This window comes from Microcaecilia unicolor, chromosome 4, assembly GCF_901765095.1.
Source record: "Microcaecilia unicolor chromosome 4, aMicUni1.1, whole genome shotgun sequence".
Taxonomy (NCBI): Eukaryota; Metazoa; Chordata; class Amphibia; order Gymnophiona; family Siphonopidae; genus Microcaecilia; species Microcaecilia unicolor.
The window spans coordinates 286,203,798-286,223,869 of NC_044034.1; the positions used below are offsets into that span (position 1 = coordinate 286,203,798).

Below are 20,072 nucleotides of genomic sequence, written 5' to 3' on the forward strand. Positions count from 1 at the left end.
ATATATACTACAGCTACCCTGCTTGTTTATATAAGTTTCACTACTGGTGAAGCTTATACTACTAGTGGTCTTTCTCCTATAACCCCCCCCCCCCCCCCCCCCCACACACACACACACTGCTTTCCGCGACTTCCTCTGCAACTTGGTCTTAGGCTCTATCCCTATTGGTCGCTTTACCTCGCCCTCTGGCTTTGTGGGTGTTCTTGGTCACTCTGACCCCATGAGCTTAGACATTTCCATCTTGTCTTAGAAGTATGTGTTTCTGCTCCCCTGGAGTGAACTTGCCTTTTTACCTCACAATATTACACAACGTAGCACCCCATCTCTGAACTGCCTCATTTACCTAACAACTCTCCCACCTCTGCCATAAGCTTCTTTCTCTTCAAATTTCCACCTCCACTCACCAGTACAGCTGTCAGAAAAACAAAGCCTCTTGCCATGGGGCAACAACTTCTGAGAATCTACAAACTGTGAGTAAATTAGCTACATTTATTCAATAAAAGTAAATTTTAGAAAAAGAAAAGAAACTTCTGGTGTTTGCTGATGTGTTGAGGTTATACACTCTGGTTATTATAGCATGTGTCCGCTTTCAGAGGGTATTACATTTTAAGAGATTAGAGACAAGTAGATCTGCTATTTTGTTTTCAACACCACCTGGGTTCACATAGATATCTGAAACAGGGTCATATTGGATGAAACGTTTGGAAGCACTGCTCTGAGTGCGCCTCGGACTTCAAAATCTAAAATAATGATTTCTGGAGTCTGAAGCACAGGAGAAGAATCAGTGTCTCTTTCCTCACAATTCAGCACTACAAGTTGACATATAGGACTGAACTTTTTTTTTTTGGCCGCTTTTATCATACAAATCCTCCTAGGCAGTCAGTTAAAGAAATTAATCCATGAAATAGCCAGATGTTGACTAAAAAAGAAAACAGAGTAGGTATCTATTATAGATAGATATCAATTTTTTAAATGATGTATTTAGTTTTCATCCCACTTGTTGGTTCTGTCCATTCAAAACCAGATGAGAACAGGAGAAACAAGGATAAAGAGACAGATAGGAAAGGGGGAGAGACGGTAGCTCCACTGGACAATACAGGACAAGCACTCACTGGTAGCAAGAGGATGTCTCTGGGCAGCAGGTTAAAGAGGCAATGAATTTTCTGGTTAAGATACTCCTCTTCAAGCAATATATCAAGATGAGACAACATAGGACTGACAAAGGTCGTCTTTTCTGTGAGCAGTGCATTCACTGAACAGGCTGCAGAAAGAACACAAAAGGAGTATTACAATGGCACAGTGTACAGGCTGCAGAGACAGCTTAAGAGAGACAACATCATAACATACTACACAGGCTGAAAAGAAGGTGAGAGAGAGAAAGTGTTAAAGGAGAAATTAGATCTTACCTGCTAATTTGCTTTCCTTTAGTCCCTCCGGACCGGACCAGGATTGGACTGTTGGGTTGTGCCCGCCTACCAGCAGGTGGAGACTGAGAAAAACTCTGACTCTAGAGAGCCAATAGGAGCCCTGGCCATGTGACCTTAGCCTCAGTATTTGAATAACAAAGCAGGAAAGAAAGAAAGAACTTCTGTGCCGTATGGAATCCTAGCAGCCACAAATTCCTCGGCAAAACCGAGTACTAGAGCTCACCAGCAACTCTCACCAGAGAAGTGGTATGGCCCATTTGTATTAGAGCTCGCCAGCAACTCTCACCAGAGAAGTGGCATGGCCCATTCATATTAGAGCTCACCAGCATCTCTCACCAGAGAAGTAGTATGACTCACTTAAGGTTTCATATATATTCCATCAACTGAGCTCACCAGCAACAGAGAAGTGGTATAACATATTTAAGGCTTTATATCTATTCCAGCAACTGAGCTCACCAGCAACTCTCACCAAAGAAGTGGTATGACCCATTAAGGTTTTATATATATTCCAGCAACTGAAGTCACCAGCAACTCTCACCAGAGAAGTGGTATGACATATTTAAGGTTTTATATATATTCCAGCAACCGAGCTCACCAGCAACCACCAGAGAAGTGGTATGGACCACGCAAAGTCTTTTTTTTTTTTTTTTAATATATATATATACAGTATCATCTGTTTGTTTGTTTTTGTTTGTTTTTTAAACATTCCACTTCCAAACTTAATAAAAGAATCTAAAGAGTTGATAGAACATGGGAGGGGCCTGGTCCGGTCCGGAGGGACTAAAGGAAAGCAAATTAGCAGGTAAGATCTAATTTCTCCTTCCTTAGCGTTCCTCCGGACCGGACCAGGATTGGACTGTTGGGAAGTACCAAAGCAGTAATCTTACGGGAGGGACAGACATTGAGAATGCGGTAGAGTCCCTGAAAACACCCAAACTAGGATGAATACGAAGCCAAAAGCTTGACGATCCAAGAACCGCCAATAAACTAAATAGAATAACTACAAAGCAAAAAAGCTGAAAAGTCCAAGCGACGCTGAACATTGTCCCCTACCAAGTGGCCGCTATATAATGTCCCCCTACTGCACTATCAGTGCAGCGCAAAGGACAGAGAGACTCGAGAAAAACAAAAAAACGACTGAAAGAAAGATGGCAAAGGTAGAAGCAGAGCCGCCTGTAAACAAAAAACTGCAATGAATCTACCTCAGCTGAGAAAGTGGAAACCGAAATCCTGAAATACAATACTCCCGATATCGTAGACTATTGCTGACCTAGCAACAGATTGGAAGTATGTAAAGCCTGTCAGTGAGAAAGTACCTGATCACTAGAAGCTAAATAGGTAAAAACAAGAATGCAGTTAAATACTATGCAGAAGAAGAAGGTACCTAAATCCCTGCTGCAAACTAGACTGAAGGTGCAAATAAACTGACAGCCGCTGCAGTTACCCAACATGAAGAAAACATATCTCAGAGCGCAATTCAAATGAGAGAGAGAGAATCATCTGTAGCTGTTGCCTCTGCAAGCAGATCACCTGAGACTCTTGTCGTAAACCCCAATTAGTGAAAACGGGAATAAATCAACAGTAGACACTTGTTAGTACCTTTCATCTGTTAGATACATATAGAAGTCCATAAAACACTACACAGTTCCAGGAATAACATGTACAGAATGTTTGTACGTTTAGGAATCTAGCCAGGTGCTCATGGTCTGGATTGGCCGTGGACCGAAAGGTGGGCTCGATAGGACCTTTGAGCTTTTCCCAGTGTGGAATTACATATGTACTTATGTAGTAGAACTATAAATATACATATATATTTTCACAGATGCAGCCATCAAAAAACTGCTCACTGTGTATATGCTCCTGGCATACTTGCAGGAGGAATGCTCAATCTCAACCACCAGACCCAAGTGCTGCACTAGTGAGAATACAGAGGCCAACTGAGCGGAGGAAATCCCATCCGAGATAAATATCTGGATACGAGAGGGCATCTATCTCTGCCGCTGACAAGTCTTTTTAGCAAGAAAGTAAGCGAGGCACATGGAAGGTCAGAGCGAAAAGAAATAGTTCTAGAACTGGGACCTCCCCTTAAGGTACTATCCACTGAGAACTCCCAGAAGTTTTTTTTTTTTTTTTTTCCCCAATGGTCACGAAATTGACGGAGTGAAAAGCTGCCAAAAAAAAGACTACCGAGACTCCAAAGAGAATGAAGAAAAAAATTCCTTCTTGGGAGCTAGAAAGTAAAATTTTACTCTGCAAAATAGAGCAAGGTAATGGCCAAAGGCCCAAGAACATCCAGAGAAAACAGAAAGTGGGACGCTTGTAGAGAAGACAAAAACAGTCTGCGCCAACGTGACTAAACAAAGAGAGAAAAAATAGAGACATGCTACGAAATCTAATGAGATCACACGAGAGCTCAAAAGAGAGATCAAATGAGACACCTGGCTACACGCACCCCGTAACCTAGAGTGTGCCCGAAATGCACCACCCGTTGCTTGACCTGACAACTCTGCCAATAAGACTGTCTGTAATGAACCAGACATCTAGGAAAGGATGAAACGAGGAGACGTTGTTTCATGAGCGCTGCTGCTACTACGACCATAACTTAAGAAAAAAGTGCGCGGAGCCGACGCAAGACCGAAGAGCAGGGCAAGAAAACTGGTAATGAGGACCTTCTCATCATCCTTGTATCGTGGACATTACTCCTCCTATACTGAGATGTACTAAGATCTACCAACCCACACCCATAAGAAATGAATGTGGTACTTGCAACCTGGATTGACCACAACTGAGGACAGGATGCTGGGCTTAATGGACTCAGACTTTCCCCGTATGACAATACTCATATACTAAGCAAAAATGCAAAGGAAGTGAAAAAATCCCCTTCCAATTGAAAGGAAGGTCTGGAGTGAGGACGTATAGATTGAAAATGAAAGGATCACCATATGTTGCGCGTAGACTGAGACACACTGGCCTTTAATTTTACCGGATCTCCCCAAACCTTGTATCATGTCATGCCTCCTTCCTCACTGAGAGTACAGAGATGAACAGACGCACACTCACGAGATATGAATCTGGTATTTGCAATCTGGATTGACCCCATCTGAAAACGGGATGGAGACTCTTGGCCTTTCCCATTATGGCAACACTTATGCCCTTATGGCAAAAAATGCACAGAAAATGAGTGAATCTCCTTCCAAGAGAGAAAAAAAAAACTCTGGAGAGACGAAGAATAAAATGAAAATGAAATGGAATAGACTTGGAAAATACCTATTACGTGGTGAATTTGTGCCACAGGAGACAAGACTGTACCTGACGTCAAGAAAGCTTGAAACAAGACCCTAAAATCTGTAAGGAAGAGAAAGGGATAGCAGATGTTATGGATGGTCATACTGGACAAAACCAGAATGTTTACCATGTGCCCAGGCTGAACAGATAGAGGAAACAAAAATACAAGTAGATGGCGTGAGGACCTCCCACTATCCTTAAGTGGGAGAAAATGCAAAATTGACCGGATAACTTTACTCCCTAAGTTAACATATATCTTGTAAGTCCTAGAAGAAAACTAAGATAACACATTAGAAACTCCAAGACAGTTGGAAAGTAGAAAAGACGTGAATAAAACATGCCTTCTAAAGCAGTTGAGAAAACTGGGTGCTCGGTAGACAGGACTGAGTCTCCTAGAATATGAGAACCATCTGAACCATGTAGCCTAGGCAGCTGTCATCTGCTATGCCAAAGAGAACGCATAGCCATGAAAGAAAATTGCTGAAAGGAAGTAAGACCTTAATGTCCAGAATTGCAAAGTACGCAACAATTGAGTATCAGACAATGTATTTCATTGCACATGGCATCTGAACCATATAGCCTACGCTCTAGAGAACGTTTGTTAAGATCTTAAAACACAGTATAAGAACATAGCCACGGAGGAAAATTTCCTGAAAGGAATTAAGATCTTATGTCCAGCATTGTAAAGTACCAAACAATAGACTATCCGGCAATGTAGTTCTATCCACATGGCACCTGACCCATATAGCCTATGACATAGAAAATGTTTAAGTTCTTAAAAACACTGTATAACATCATAGGCATGAAGGGAAATGCTTGAAAGGAACTAAGATATTATGGCCAGATTTGTAAAGTACTAATCAATTGACTATTAGACAATGTAGTCCTATCCACCAGGAAATGAGAAAGACACAGAGTGACGTACACTGGACCCCCATAAAAAACTGCGCTAGACAATAGCGAAGACCTTTCCTCCAAACATCACGCACAAGGGAAAGGAATAGGAAAATGGTTATTTTGGAGCTGAGATACAATTTAATTTGCCCCATTGTCTAAAACAGAGAATTCCCGACTGAGCTGCACTTTGAATCGGAGTCTTGCCAAGAACAAAGAAATCGCCAACTGAGCTGCACTTTAATTCACAACATTGCTAGCAACCAAAAAGTCCCCGACGGAGAAAAAACAGAGGGAAAAACAAAATGAGCGCCATTCGCATCGTAGCATTTCTTTTTTTTTTTTTTTTTAAATAGCTTGAAAAATACATGTAAAAATTAATTTCAGGGAAAATATACTACCAATTGCCCCAACTACCGGAGAAACAATATCTCCTTTCCATTGCACAAACAGCCAAACACAGTAAAAGCAGAAAAACGCTGCCACGTCAAGGGAAATATGCAGCTGCATGCAAAACAATGGCGGCCAATTGCGCCAAAATGAGAAGAATAAAGTTCGGGGGAGAAAATCACTGACTGGACCGACGAAGAAGCAGGAAATCCGTGCCGCCGAAAAACAGATAGCCTCCGAGGCCGCACAAAACATGGTTTAGCCTCTGGCCCGAACAGGAACCGTCAATACAGCTCCCAAGCTATACAGACCCGTCCAAGAGCGAGCACGCGCTTAACAGTTCGCGCCTCTTTTTTTTTTTTTTTTTTACAACTACCGCCGCTAACAACGCCGGATAGCAGAGGAAAAATAATGAAGATAACAAAAAACCACCGATTAAAGTCACAGACGCTGACTTTTCACTTTTTTTTTTTTTTTTTAAATAGCTCCGCAAGAAAAGAAAATAAAGACTCTTCAAACAGAATAAGACAGAAGAGCTACCTGCTCATTATAAGCCTGGGGAAAGCAAAAACTACTTCCTTTAAATTCCTTTCATTTGAATTAATTCTTTTAATTTTCTTTTACTTGATTTAATTCTTTAAAAACAGCTGCCTATTAAAAGTGGCTGCCTCTCCCAAAGACGGTACACCTTTCCAGAGAAAGGGACGGCCCTTCCCTGCTAAGCCAGGGAGATGGGGAGGAAGGAGGGTGGACTCGAGACACCCGAGTTTAACACCCCAGAGGCTGTCAAAGAAAGAAAAGAAACCCTGTCAAGCCTCTAATTATGATTCCAGGCACAGAAGAAGTATTATAAATATATCTGTAACATCTTATAGAGAAAAAGAGAGAGAGAGAGAGACTAATGGGCTCACTTCCTACCTGCTGAGAGACTGAGAAAATACTGAGGCTAAGGTCACATGGCCAGGGCTCCTATTGGCTCTCTAGAGTCAGAGTTTTTCTCAGTCTCCACCTGCTGGTAGGCGGCAGGGGCGTATCTGGACTCCGGCGGTAGGGGGGGCCAGAGCCAGAGGGAGGGGGCACATTTTAGCGCCCCCCCCCCCCCGCCCCCCCCCCCGCCGCCGCCGAGCCCCCACCGCCACCAATAACTTAGTCTCTCCACCCCCCTCCCGCCGCCAACCCTCCCCCGCTGCCGTTCTTACTTTTGCTGGCGGGGGACCCCAACCCCCGCCAGCCGAGGTCTGCTTCCACCTGCCGCTGCCTTCAAAACTTCTTCTTCAGCCGGCGGGGGACCCCAAACCCCCGCCAGCCGCCCCGCGCTGTTTAAAATTCATCTTCGGCCTCCGTGGCCGTGCTGCTGGGATAGGCGGCGCTGTTGAAATCCACTTCGGAGTCTGACGTCGTTGTACGTTGTACGTGCTGCGACGTCAGACTCCGAAGTGGATTTCAACAGCGCCGCCTATCCCAGCAGCACGGCCACGGAGGCCGAAGATGAATTTTAAACAGCGCGGGGCGGCTGGCGGGGGTTTGGGGTCCCCCGCCGGCTGAAGAAGAAGTTTTGAAGGCAGCGGCAGGTGGAAGCAGACCTCGGCTGGCGGGGGTTGGGGTCCCCCGCCAGCAAAAGTAAGAACGGCAGCGGGGGAGGGTTGATGGCGGTAGGGGGGGCCAGGGCAAAATCTGCGGGGGCCCAGGCCCCTGAGGCCCCACGCAGATACGCCCCTGGTAGGCGGGCACAACCCAACAGTCCAATCCTGGTCCGGTCCGGAGGGACGCTAAGGAAGTAGTAATTTGCCACATCTGCCACATCAGTCACAACCAACAGCTGAAGGCAAGTGTGATAGACCAGAAGTTTAAAGTTAGAAAGTGGAAATCACTTCCTTTTAAGGACCTGCCACCTCCTCCTGAGTCCAAGCTCTTACCCAGCTAAAAACAAATCAATCATTAAAATGGTCATCTATTTAACTGGTGGAGTTCACTTTGAAGACCAGTTTTTGGTCCACAAGGATCAGGTTCTTGGTCTAATTAGTTTTAACATTTTTGTAAGCAATCTTGAAGAAGGGCCATCTGGTAGGGTATGCCTCGTTGCACATGATACCAAAATCTGCAATAGGGTAGATACTTCAGATGTGGATGACATGAGGAGGGACCTAGCAAAATTTGAAGAATAGTCCAGATTTTGGCAGCTAAGATTTAATGCTAAAAGATGCAAGGTCATGCATTTGGGCTACAAAAACCCGAGGGAGCAGTTTAGAGGGTGAAGCACTTCGTGCATGAAAGAGGATAGGACACGGAGAAGATGGTTCGTGATTTTTAAGCAGGCCAAATAGGTAGAAAAGACAACAGTGAAAGCCAGGATGCTTGGGTGTATAGGGAAAAGAATGACCAGTAGGAAAAATGTAGTGGTAATAACTCTGTATAAGTCTCTGGTGAGACCTCATTTAGAGTACTGTGTACAGTTCTGGAGACCACACCTTCAAAAAGATACAACAGGACAGAGTTGGTCCAGAAGGCAGCTACTAAAAGTTTTTGTCATAAAGCATATAGGGACAAACTTAAAGATCTCAATATGTATACTTTGGAAGAAAGGTGGGCAAGTGGAGATATGATAGAGACTTGTAAATACCTCTATGGCTTAAATGCACAGGAGGTAAATCTCTTCCAATCAAAAAAGAAACTCTGGAATGAGGGGGGCATAGGGTGAAGGTGAAAGGGAATTTAGGAGTAACCTAAGGAAATACTTCTTCCTGGAAAAGGTGGTGAATACATGAAATAGCCTCCCAGTTGAGGTGGTGGAGACAAAAACTGTATCTGAATTCAAGAAAGCTTGAGACAAGTAGACAGAATCTCTAAGGGAAAGGAAGGTTTGGAAGATGGTATGGGTGGGCAGACTAGAAAGACCATGTGGTCTTTATCTGCCTTCATTTTCTATGTTTCTATGAATTGGAGTAGACATATGTGCTTTTTCTAGGCCTTGGTAATATAATATCTTATCCACTACACTTGTAGTAGTGACTGGTAATCCCATCTTAGCAGCCTCCAGGTTTTAAACTGTTTGAATATTTATTAAAACTTAAGGGTTTTTTTTCCCCACATAAAATATTCACTGTCCCTTATAATCTAGAGCAGGGGTAGACAACTCCGGTCCTCGAGAGCCGCAGGCAGGTCAGGTTTTCAGGATATCCACAATGAACATGCAGGAGATAGATTTGCAAGCACTGCCTCCATGGTATGCAAATCTATCTCCTGCATATTCATTGTGGATATCCTGAAAACCTGACCTGCCTGCGGCTCTCGAGGACCAGAGTTGCCTACCCCTGATCTAGAGCATGGGTGGGCAACCTGTAGCCCGCCATTGAATTTTATGCAGCCCACGAGACCATGGAAATTATATACAGAAAACATTGTTAACCAGAGTTTAGGCAAATTTAGATACTGTATTTCTCAAATATTTTCAGAATAGCATTTTGTTTCCATTGTTTTTAGTTAAATATTTACTTATTTAATCACAGGAGGTCTATGAGCTCTCTACATTCCTGGTTCTGACATTACGTAACGTTGCAGCTCGCTACGGATAGTACTGACATTCATGCAACCCTCAGAGTGCAAAGGTTGCCCACCCCTGATCTACAGTGTAAAGCTATCAACATCAAAAGGAAATCAATGCTAAACCAAGGAGGAGGTACCTATGTTCCCTTCATGTCTTCAGATTGGGATACAGACCCCAAAAGTTCAAGATGCCAAGTAGGAGGAAGAAAAATGAAGATCAGGTCCCCTGCAGCCAAATAGTTGGGTTTTGGGAGATTGTATTGTGGGAGCTGTATGGCTTTCAACATTAGGAGCTTCAAGGCACGGGGAGGTGTAGTCAAGACGATGGGGAATTTTAGAGCAGAAATGTCAAACATACAGCCCACCAAGACTATTCTTCCAGTTACCATCCCTACCCCTCTGCTGACAGGCATTATCCTGCCACATTATCACCAGGCACTACCATCTAGATTTTATAAGTCCCCCCATTAAAATCTGTCAGTATGTGTTCACAGGAGAAAAAGGATGGCAGACATGTCTCTTCCACGTCAATATCTCTATGCATGGGATGTTGTGGGTGGAACCTGCGCTGGTTGCATAAGATTTGGGGAAATATACATGGACAAGATAGTTATGTTGCAACTCTAGTAGTTCACAGAAGGACCTAACTGGAAACAGAGTGCTGCTCCTTCGACGCTTTTTCTGCATCTAGGGGTCATGGAGCTAAGGGGCCCCCAGGATAGCAGGGAGATGCTGTTGACCTCTGGGAGGGCGCATTACCCCTTCATGCTGATGGTACAGCCTCCAACAGACCTGGGACCTCCTTAAAGCAACAGTGTAGGAAGCCCTGGTAGTAGAGAGTGGTGCCCAGATTAGGCAGCCACCCGATTCTTTTGACAGCTCTGCCTGCACTAGTTCCACAGCTCAGACATTAGGAGGGGTGATGTATGGGATGGAGGGTTCACAGCTGTAGTGGAAAACCTGCCCTGGTGGAGGATGTATAGGAGATAGCCACAATTTTAAGAAACAACAGGGCAAATATATTTTTACTAACTTGTGCAACACCTAAATTGTTTTCTCTGGCCTACCCTTTTAATTTACTATGTTTGGGTTTGACTTCTTCCTCTCCCAGTTCTCGAGTGGCTGGGGCATGTTGTTGATGTTAATTGCTTATACATTGTTTGCCATGCTATGGAAAACCTTGTTACTCTTGCTACCCTACACGTTGAGGATTTTACAACTATTCTTTCTATTGCTGTTCCTAATGGTCTTTTATCACTTCCTGTTTTTCTAATTTTCTTCCCTTTCTTCGAGATGTTCTTCTTGTACTCCTTGGTTTTCTAGCTTTTTTCCCTTATTCTCTTTTGCTCTCTCCCGTTTTCTCTCTCTGTGTAAGAAACTTTTTGCTACTTCCTTATCTACTAACATCATGCTGAAAAATGTGTCACATTCCCGCCATAGTACCTCTCCACTGATTGAACCTTCCCACCTCCACTCCGTATCACCCTTTCCTGCTGAAGAACCTGTCACTACCTACACTCTGGTTTTGTCTCCCTGTTCCATTTCCCAGGAGCCAAGAGGGAAGATGTTCTGGAATTTTCTGGCCTTTTCTTTTGAGTCTGCTTATTTCTGTTTGTGTTTCTGTGAGTTTCCACTGATAGTGGCAAGACAGGAATTTCTGGCTGACCACAAACTGACAAGACCATTGCCATGACATCCCAACCGTCTTGTTACAAACAAACTGACCAGACCCCCCTCCCCCGTTGTCATGAAATCCCAACTGTTTGTTACTAAGCAGAGGTGTGGCAAGGACACTAAGGCCCTATCATAGGTCTCCTATTTATTTGCAGGATTGCTGATTTGGTGATATATGAGGTGGTCCTTTGTGTGATGGGAAGGGTATATAAGTAACTGCTTATCTAAAGAGACTCTGAAATAGTCCTGATGGCAAGAGAGTTTCATATCCTTGTCACAGCCTATTTCTGGGGGGGGGGGGGGGGGGGGGGGTACTTTTTCCCCCCACCTGATACAAACTAATTCTCTATACCTAAGATTCTTTCTTCCTTTCTTTCTCTCTGTTCTATGACCTTTGTAAGTTTGTATGACAGTGAGGAATAAAACTTTCCTTCCTATTGTTAGACTCTGTTCTGTAAAACTACTAATGCTAAGAGCCAATAGTATTTCTTGTGCTGTTGCTGGTGAGTAATAAAGATTCCTTTTCTTCTTCTGACAGCCAGATGCACTAAACTTAACGAGCCATTAACGAGCAAGTAGTAAACCCTGGCATGCACTAAAGACTTTCCGACAACAGTAGCAGCTAACGAAAACGGAATGCAGATGAGCAAATTGTGTAGAAACCCTACTGTAATGAGATGCACTAACCTTTTCCGATTGCCTTAACGCTGGAAAATCTAACGAGAGGTCTGTACCTCTCGTTGGGGCTGCGCGGGATTGAAAAACTGCAAAAAAAAAAAAAAAATAGCGCTTCGCTTTTAAAAAAACGTCCATTTTGCCCATCATTCCCCCCTTGCGATAATAAAAACGTCTTTTTTGGCTAAACGCGTTGTGATTGGCTCAGGGACTTCCAGGTCTCTCAGCTGAGTGAAGCACTGCCAAAAATGTTTTTATTATCGCAAGGGGGGAATGATGGCCAAAACGGACGCCCATCCAAAAAAACGCCTATTTTGGCCGTCATTCCCCCCTTGCAATAATAAAAACGTCTTATTTGGCAGTGCTTCACTCATCTGAGAGACCTGGAAGTCCCAGAGTCAATCACAACGCGTTTAGCCAAGCTAAACACGCTGTGATTGGCTCAGAGACTTCCTGGTCTCTCAGTTGAGTGAAGCACTGCCAAAAAAGACGTTTTGATTCTTGCGGGGGGGGGGGGGGGGGGGGGAATGACGGCCAAAATGGATGTTATTTTTGCATGGGCGTCCTCAACTGCACTGTCCTTTGGATCGAGCCGCATCGGAGGGGGTGAGCAGCGCAGCGTCTTCGGGCGGCACAGGGAGCCGTATTTGGGATGCACAGAGCAGCCAGCATAATGCTTGGCTGCTCTGCGCATGCCTAACCGGCCGATTGGCCGACCGTTTAACGATGGAATAGAGAATGCAAGTGAGCTACAATGAGCAGCTCATTTGCATTCCCTTTCCTTAATGCATGCTAAGGGAATCGGTAAGGGAAGGGCTCTAACGATTGTTTAGTGCATCTGGCCCTTTGCCTGAGTTTTTTTATAAGAATAGCATGACCAAACGCGCAGCCTAGGACCAAACTCCTTACCGTGTTCCCAACAACACTCAGGCCTAGAGGAGGTACGGGATTATCCCTTGGCCTGGTGCCACCTATTGGGCAAGAAGCACCACACAGTCCTTGGAATAAATAAAACTTATAAGGCCAGGTCATCCCAACCCTACTGTTCTGCCAGTTCACAGGAAATAATCAAATTTTCCGAACATTATATTTCAAGAGAATGAGGCAGTTCAAACTAATTTTAGAAAACAATTTTTGGATGGAATTTGGTCTTATTTACTGCACACAGAAGAGTACACTTGGATACACACTGGGTACAAAGTAACACAAACAGAAAAGGCTGAACAGGCATTAGGTTAAAACTTACAAGACATGGTATTAGTCAACACTGCTTCAATCCCAAATGTTCTCCATGTTGCTTCTCTCATATATATATATTTTTTTTGTGATTTTACTCACACTTTTTTTCAACAGTAGCTCAAGGTGAGTTACATTCAGATACACTGGGTATTTCTCTGTCCCTGGAGGGCTCACAATCTTAAATACTTAAATCATCTTCTTAAAAGTAGGCTCTGTAAAACCTCACATTACGTTGATTATTGACCAAAGTCCCTGCTGTACTTGTGAAGTGAGTTAATACAGGAATCAGTGTTTGATTTATGAATATTTCAGAATCATGAATCGCTATTACCTAACATTGAAGTCTTGGATGACTTGTGCTCCTGTTCACAAGTTTCAGCTTGTGGTAAGTTTCTATTTTTATAGTGTAAAAAGCTTTATCATATTTAAGATGAATTTAAGTTTTGCTAGGCGTAAAGGAACAGCAGCATGAAAAAAAAAACCCAGAGGGAAAGATGCTTACTTATGTATGAGACAGTTATAATTTCTAACTGACATTTTTAAGTCATTAATCCTGATAGTATTTCTGGGATCTCTATGATTAGCCATCTAATAATTGTGTGTTACCAGAATTCAATATTTGATACTGGTAGGATAATGGCTCAGTTTTATAAGGCCACAGTGCTATACAATAAGCTAGATAGTTTTGGCTGTTGTATTGATTACAAAGTTGGATGGTAGGGCATGTTGTTGGGAGGGCCTGGATGTTGGATTAAGTTTGGGAAACTGTAAATTTAGGGTCATTTTACCAAACTGCAGTAAAAGGACCCCTAAGGTGGCGTCAGCGAGTGGGTTTGCTACACGCAGAGGCCCCTTTTTACTGCAGTGGGTAAAAGGCTGTGGGTTTCTTTTTTTTTTTTTTAAAGGAACTAGCCATACGGTAAGTGATTGTCAGCTAAGTACTTCCTCTGACCAGACCCAGAAAGGCTCACAAGCAGAGCAGTTAAAAAGTAGTTTCCTAATGAAGCAGGGTGGCTAATTTTAGCCACCCAGCCAAGGTACATTTTCAAAGTCTTAGATCTTGCCACTTACTTAGGTTGCTAGAGACCTTTGAAAATCAACCACTAACAGCAAACAAATACGGAAATGAAAATAAAGGGAAATCATGGTTTTATAAGGGGAGCATTTAGAAGTCAAAAGATCTACTCCCTTTCAAGGGGTACTCCTCATTCAAATGGTAATGGAACCTATGAGACAAGAGGTAACCCTGAACCTGGTACTTAAAATCAAATGTTTACAATTACCAGACAGGAGACCACCAGAGTATCTGATTATCAGATAGTGCGGTTTATAATAGACAAGGCATGGAAAAGACACAAAAATCTGAAAAAAAAACATCAAGTTTGATAAAAATACAGATATACCTTAAAGTGGTGCTGACAGGATGGGACAAAATGGATGTAAGTGGAAGAACAGTAGGCTAATCTTTGTGTGTTTTTTTTAAGGTACAATAAAAAGAGTTACCACCCAGGAAAAGATTCTTGGAATCCTTTTGGACAATATATGGAAGACTTCAGGTCAGTGTGCAGCAATGATCAGAACAGCAAATGATATGAAACGACTTGTTCGAAATCTCCAAAGAAATCAATCTTGGCTTGCACACCATGAATAAATGGGCTAATACTTTTCAAATGAAGCTGAATAATGAGAAAAAGCGCTGCCTTATCCTTTCATCATTACATAATAGGTTCAAACCCTCATCTTTAATCACTCCAAACCTCACCCTTCCTATCTCTGAGAGCTTAAAACTACTTGGTGTAATTATCAATCGCAACCTCTCACTAGTTGACCAAACTCTAACTCCACTGCAAAGAAAATGTTTTTTTCATTGTGGAAACTCAAGTGGATAACATTTTTCTTCCCTAGAGAAATATTTCGATATCTAGTCCAATCAATGGTATTAAGTCACCTAGGCTACTGTAATGGAATATACGCAGGATGCAAAGAACAACTTTAATAAAGAAACTTCAGACTGCCCAAAACACAGCAGCAGGACTAATCTTTGGTAAATCCAAAGCTGAAAGTTCCAAGCCCCTTCGAGAGAAATTGCACTGGCTCCCAATAAAGGAACGAATCAACTTCAAGATTTGCACCCGTGTCCACAAAATTCTTCATGGAGAAGCCCCAGGATACATGAATAACCTAATCAATCTTCCAGCCAAGGAATCCATCAAGCACATGCCGTTCATTCCTAAATCTCCATTACCCTACCTGTAGCGGCCTCAAATATAAATCCACTTACGCTTCCTCCTTTTCCTTTCTCAGTACCCAATTATGGAATGCGTTGCCAAAAGCTGTCAAAACTACTCAAGACCAACCTGTTCTGGAAGGCCTACCCCCATGATCCAAAACAGCCTTGCAAAACAGCCTTGTAAAACAGCATATAAATGGACCATTTTGGACTCTCTTACCTTTACCCACTTTCCCTTTACACCCTATTCTTTCTATCCTTGCTGATTACTACAATCTATTGTATTTGTATAACTACCGGATTGGTGATAGCCTTTTCGGTTTATTGTAAGCCACATTGAACCTGCAAACATGTGGGAAAATTGTGGGGTATAAATGTGATAAATAAATAAAATGTTAAAAAATTACAGAAAGAAAGAAAGAATAACACAGATCATGTCATAACGCTTATGCACAGATCTAAAGTGTGTTCACATTGAAAGGCATTTTCGATATGATGTCTAAATCTGACTTTGGACATTTTGCTAAAAACGTCCAAAAACCAAGTTGTGAAAAATAACCATTTTCAAACTAGAAAAACATCTTTTTTCTTTGAAAATTAACATTTATTAGATATTTTTGTGCTTAGTACATCTTTCTTTTTGGACCATTTAAAAAAACTAAAACGTCCCAAGTGAAAAATGCACAAAATCAAGCCATTGGGACATAGGAGGAGTCAGATTTCCTAGTAGGCTGGCCACACAGGCATCCCCAGCAGGGCAGTGGAGCATCCTAGGGGGCACTGCAGTGGATGTCACATAAAAGGTTCCAGGTACATATCTCACCATTACCCCTTTATATTGTATGGTGAGTCCTTCAAAAACCCACGTAAATCCTACTGTATCCAACTGTACACCACTACAACAATCTATACGGCTGCAGGTGTCACCTATATGTGGGTACAGTAGGTTTTGGGGGGGGGGAGGGGGTTGTGGGGCTGACAATTTCCACCACAAGTGTAATAGTGGATTATGGGTCTGGGTCACTTTCTCTACAGTGCACTGCACCGACCACTAGGCTACTCCAGGGACCCGCTTGCTGATCTAATAGGACTGGTCATAGCATCTGAAGCTGTCATAGAGGCTGATATGTACTGTTTCATTTACATATTTACATATTTGGGAGGTGGGGTCAGTTACCAGTGAAGGAGTAAGGTTGTATCATTCCTTTCTTCCTGCAGTGGTCATCTGGTCATTTAGGGCACTTTATTGTGGCGTATTCGTTAATAAAATAGGTCTACACCAAAATGTACAACTTATAGCTCTGAATGTTTTTGTTTTGTTCCATTATGGCAGAAAAATGTCCAAATGTTAGGAATGCTCAGATCCTGCCCTTAACACGCCCCTGGCATGCCCCCTTGTGATTTGAATGCACTTCTGATAGACTTTATGTGGCGTGGAGGAGTAGCCTAGTGATTAGTGCAGTGGACTTTGATCCTGGGGAACTGAATTCAATTCCCACTGCAGCTCCTTGTGACTCTGGGCAAGTCACTTAACCCTCCATTGCTCCTGGTACAAAATAAGTACCTGAATATATGTAAACCGCTTTGAATGTAGTTGCAAAAAAAAAAAAAAAACCTCAGAAAGGCAGTATATCAAGTCCCATTTCCCTTTCCCTTTATAGAAAAACAATTAAAAATTAGTTTTGAAAATGCCAATTTGGATGTTTTTGTGAGGAAAACGTCCAAATGCAGATTTATGAAACTCCTATACATTTTTCTCTTTTGAAAATGAGCCCCACTGTATATTATGTGCAGTTCTGGTTACCCCATCTCAGCTGGAAAAATAGGGAAAGGCAACAAAATGATACCAGATGCCATTATAAAACAGGATCCTATTGTGTGTCTTTGGGGCACCTAACAGTAGTTGTAATAACTCTCAAAACTTCCTCCTTTCTTTCTGAGCCTTCTCTCTCTCTCTGCCACCTCTAAATGCTCTGTTACAGTGAATGTTCTTCCCCTTTCACTTATGGTTACTTACCTCCTATTGCTTCCCGTATGAAGACAGGCAGCAAACTGGTGCTATGTTGGCTTAATGTGATGACTGCAGATTCCTCATTCCTCAAAATAATGTAAATGTCACCAAATGAGAGACGATACAGCTTCACACAGCATTGCAGGATTTGGAGGGCATGCCTGACCAAATCTATCCGCCTTCCTGAAAATCCCACATCAAAATTCCGATAGATAATTTCCTCACATAACCAGGAGAAGTCTTTGGTCAGCTGGGAAAGGAAGACTCCCTGAGGAGAAAACAAAAACAAAAAAAGGCAGCACCTGGGCATAAAAGAGTTGTGGGGGGGGGGGGGGGGGAGACAGGGGAACAGACCCTCTGAATATCAGAGTGAGATGAGAGACCTTTTGAGACTGGGAGATTTTATCTTGTTTATTGTTAATGTATTTGTATGATGCACAATTTTTATGTAATCCACTTTGAGGTTTTCTAATGAATTATATAAGTTAGAACCAAAAGTAAATAAACACATTGTCAATGAAAGACCCCTTTTTCTATCAAGGGCTCCCTCCCAGCTACCAGGTCTTTCACAGTGCTCGCTCCTCTAAACAGGGGGGTGATTTGGCGATTGTTCTTCCTGCTTCTTTCACAGCTACTGGAGATTTCCTCAATATTCACCTATCCAGAAGTCTTAAGAATCCACATTTCTTTTCCTGTTTCACTTCACCTTCTTCTAGTTTACCACCCTCCTATGTCTGGTACTACACTCTGGAACTCATTACCTCAATCCCTGGCTGACACCACTGTCCATTATTCCAATTGGTTGACAATGGGACACATCAATATTTACGTCGACAGGCCTTGCCATTCTAATTCATTTTTCCTTTCATTCCTATCAGACCTAGGCCTGATTCAGCATGTCCCATTTCCCACCCACATCGCAGGACACACTCTTGACTTAATCCTTTCCAAAGCATTATCCCTGCTTCATTTTCATGATTTTTTGGCTTTATCACTGCCTCGGTCTGACCATTTACTTGTATGCTGCTGTCCTAGAGCTTGTCGCTTGCTAATATCCCCAGCACAAAAGTATTATCATCTAGGCTAGTTTGTCCCTGGGCCCAACTTTCACCCAATTCCTGCCCTCCACTCTTTACCTTTTTTCTCCCTGAGAATTTCACATCCTTCTCGACTCCCAGGTTCAATCTTGGTCTGAATCAATTTCCATGGGCATGGACACATTTGCCCAGGCTCAAGAGCTCACCATTCCTCATCGCAAGTCTGCCCCCGGTACAGTTCTGATCTTTCTCTTTACAAAATGCCATCTTCGGTGGGCAGAGCGACTTTAGTTTACCTGCCCTTGTATACCTGCCCTCAAGCAGTCTTTCAAAAGGGAACTTCACTCATTCAATTTTCATCTCAATAAGGCGAAAAAAAATACTTTTCCAAATGTATCTTCTCTTCTCCTAATCCTTTGAAAAGGTTATTTGAGGTCATTAATTGTCACACTAAACATATATGCTATTCTTGCAACACTCCCACTGCTCTTGCTGACTATTTTGAGTCCAAAGTCTCCACTCTTTGCAATTCTCTAATACTTCTATAGTGCTTTCACCCTGTTCTCACAACCTCAATCTCTCAGAGGATCATAGTAGATCTACTTCACTCGCTTCCATCTGATCCTCCTTCACTTTACCATCTCTAACTCAATTACCCAGAATGCTATCTTCTACCAGATTTACTTTCTACTCTGGGACCAAGTTCCACCTTCTTGGCTGAAATCCAGCGCCCAACATCTTCTACTTTGGGTTTTATTCATCATTTGCAACAGCCTTTCCCTGGGTTCCATTCCTACTCCCTGGAAACACAGTAGTCTGCCCACTACTTAAAAAACCTTCTTTAGACTCTAGAATCCTATAAATTATAAACCTGTCTCCAACCTGAGTTTCTGATCTAAGTTAACAAAAAACGTCATGTTCTCTCAACTTCTTTCATTTGTGGAACAGATTACAGGAGGACCTTGCGAGACTGGGAGAATGGGCGTGCAAGTGGCAGATGAAGTTCAATGTTGACAAGTGCAAAGTGATGCATGTGGGTAAGAGGAACCCGAATTATAGCTACGTCTTGCAAGGTTCCGCGTTAGGAGTTACGGATCAAGAAAGGGATCTGGGTGTCGTCGTCGATGATACGCTGAAACCTTCTGCTCAGTGTGCTGCTGCGGCTAGGAAAGCGAATAGAATGTTGGGTGTTATTAGGAAGGGTATGGAGTCCAGGTGTGCGGATGTTATAATGCCGTTGTATCGCTCCATGGTGCGACCGCACCTGGAGTATTGTGTTCAGTACTGGTCTCCGTATCTCAAAAAAGATATAGTAGAATTGGAAAAGGTACAGCGAAGGGCGACGAAAATGATATTGGGGATGGGACGACTTTCCTATGAAGAGAGGCTGAGAAGGCTAGGGCTTTTCAGCTTGGAGAAGAGACGGCTGAGGGGAGATATGATAGAAGTGTATAAAATAATGAGTGGAATGGATCGGGTGGATGTGAAGCGACTGTTCACGCTATCCAAAAATACTAGGACTAGAGGGCATGAGTTGAAGCTACAGTGTGGTAAATTTAAAACGAATCGGAGAAAATTTTTCTTCACCCAACGTGTAATTAGACTCTGGAATTCGTTGCCGGAGAACGTGGTACGGGCGGTTAGCTTGACGGAGTTTAAAAAGGGGT

The 20,072-nt window shown here is 42.9% G+C and overlaps 1 protein-coding gene across 1 annotated transcript in view; it reads right to left on the minus strand.

Annotated features, from left to right (window-relative positions):
• GPAT2 (glycerol-3-phosphate acyltransferase 2, mitochondrial) overlaps nt 1-20,072 on the minus strand; it is a 122,805-nt gene that overhangs the window by 17,898 nt on the left and 84,835 nt on the right. Inside the window, exons 15-16 of the mRNA XM_030199593.1 lie at nt 17,375-17,636; nt 1,113-1,261 (exon numbers count right to left, since the gene is read on the minus strand). Of these exons, the coding sequence (XP_030055453.1) occupies nt 1,113-1,261; nt 17,375-17,636 (411 nt within the window). The remainder of the gene's footprint in view (nt 1-1,112; nt 1,262-17,374; nt 17,637-20,072) is intronic.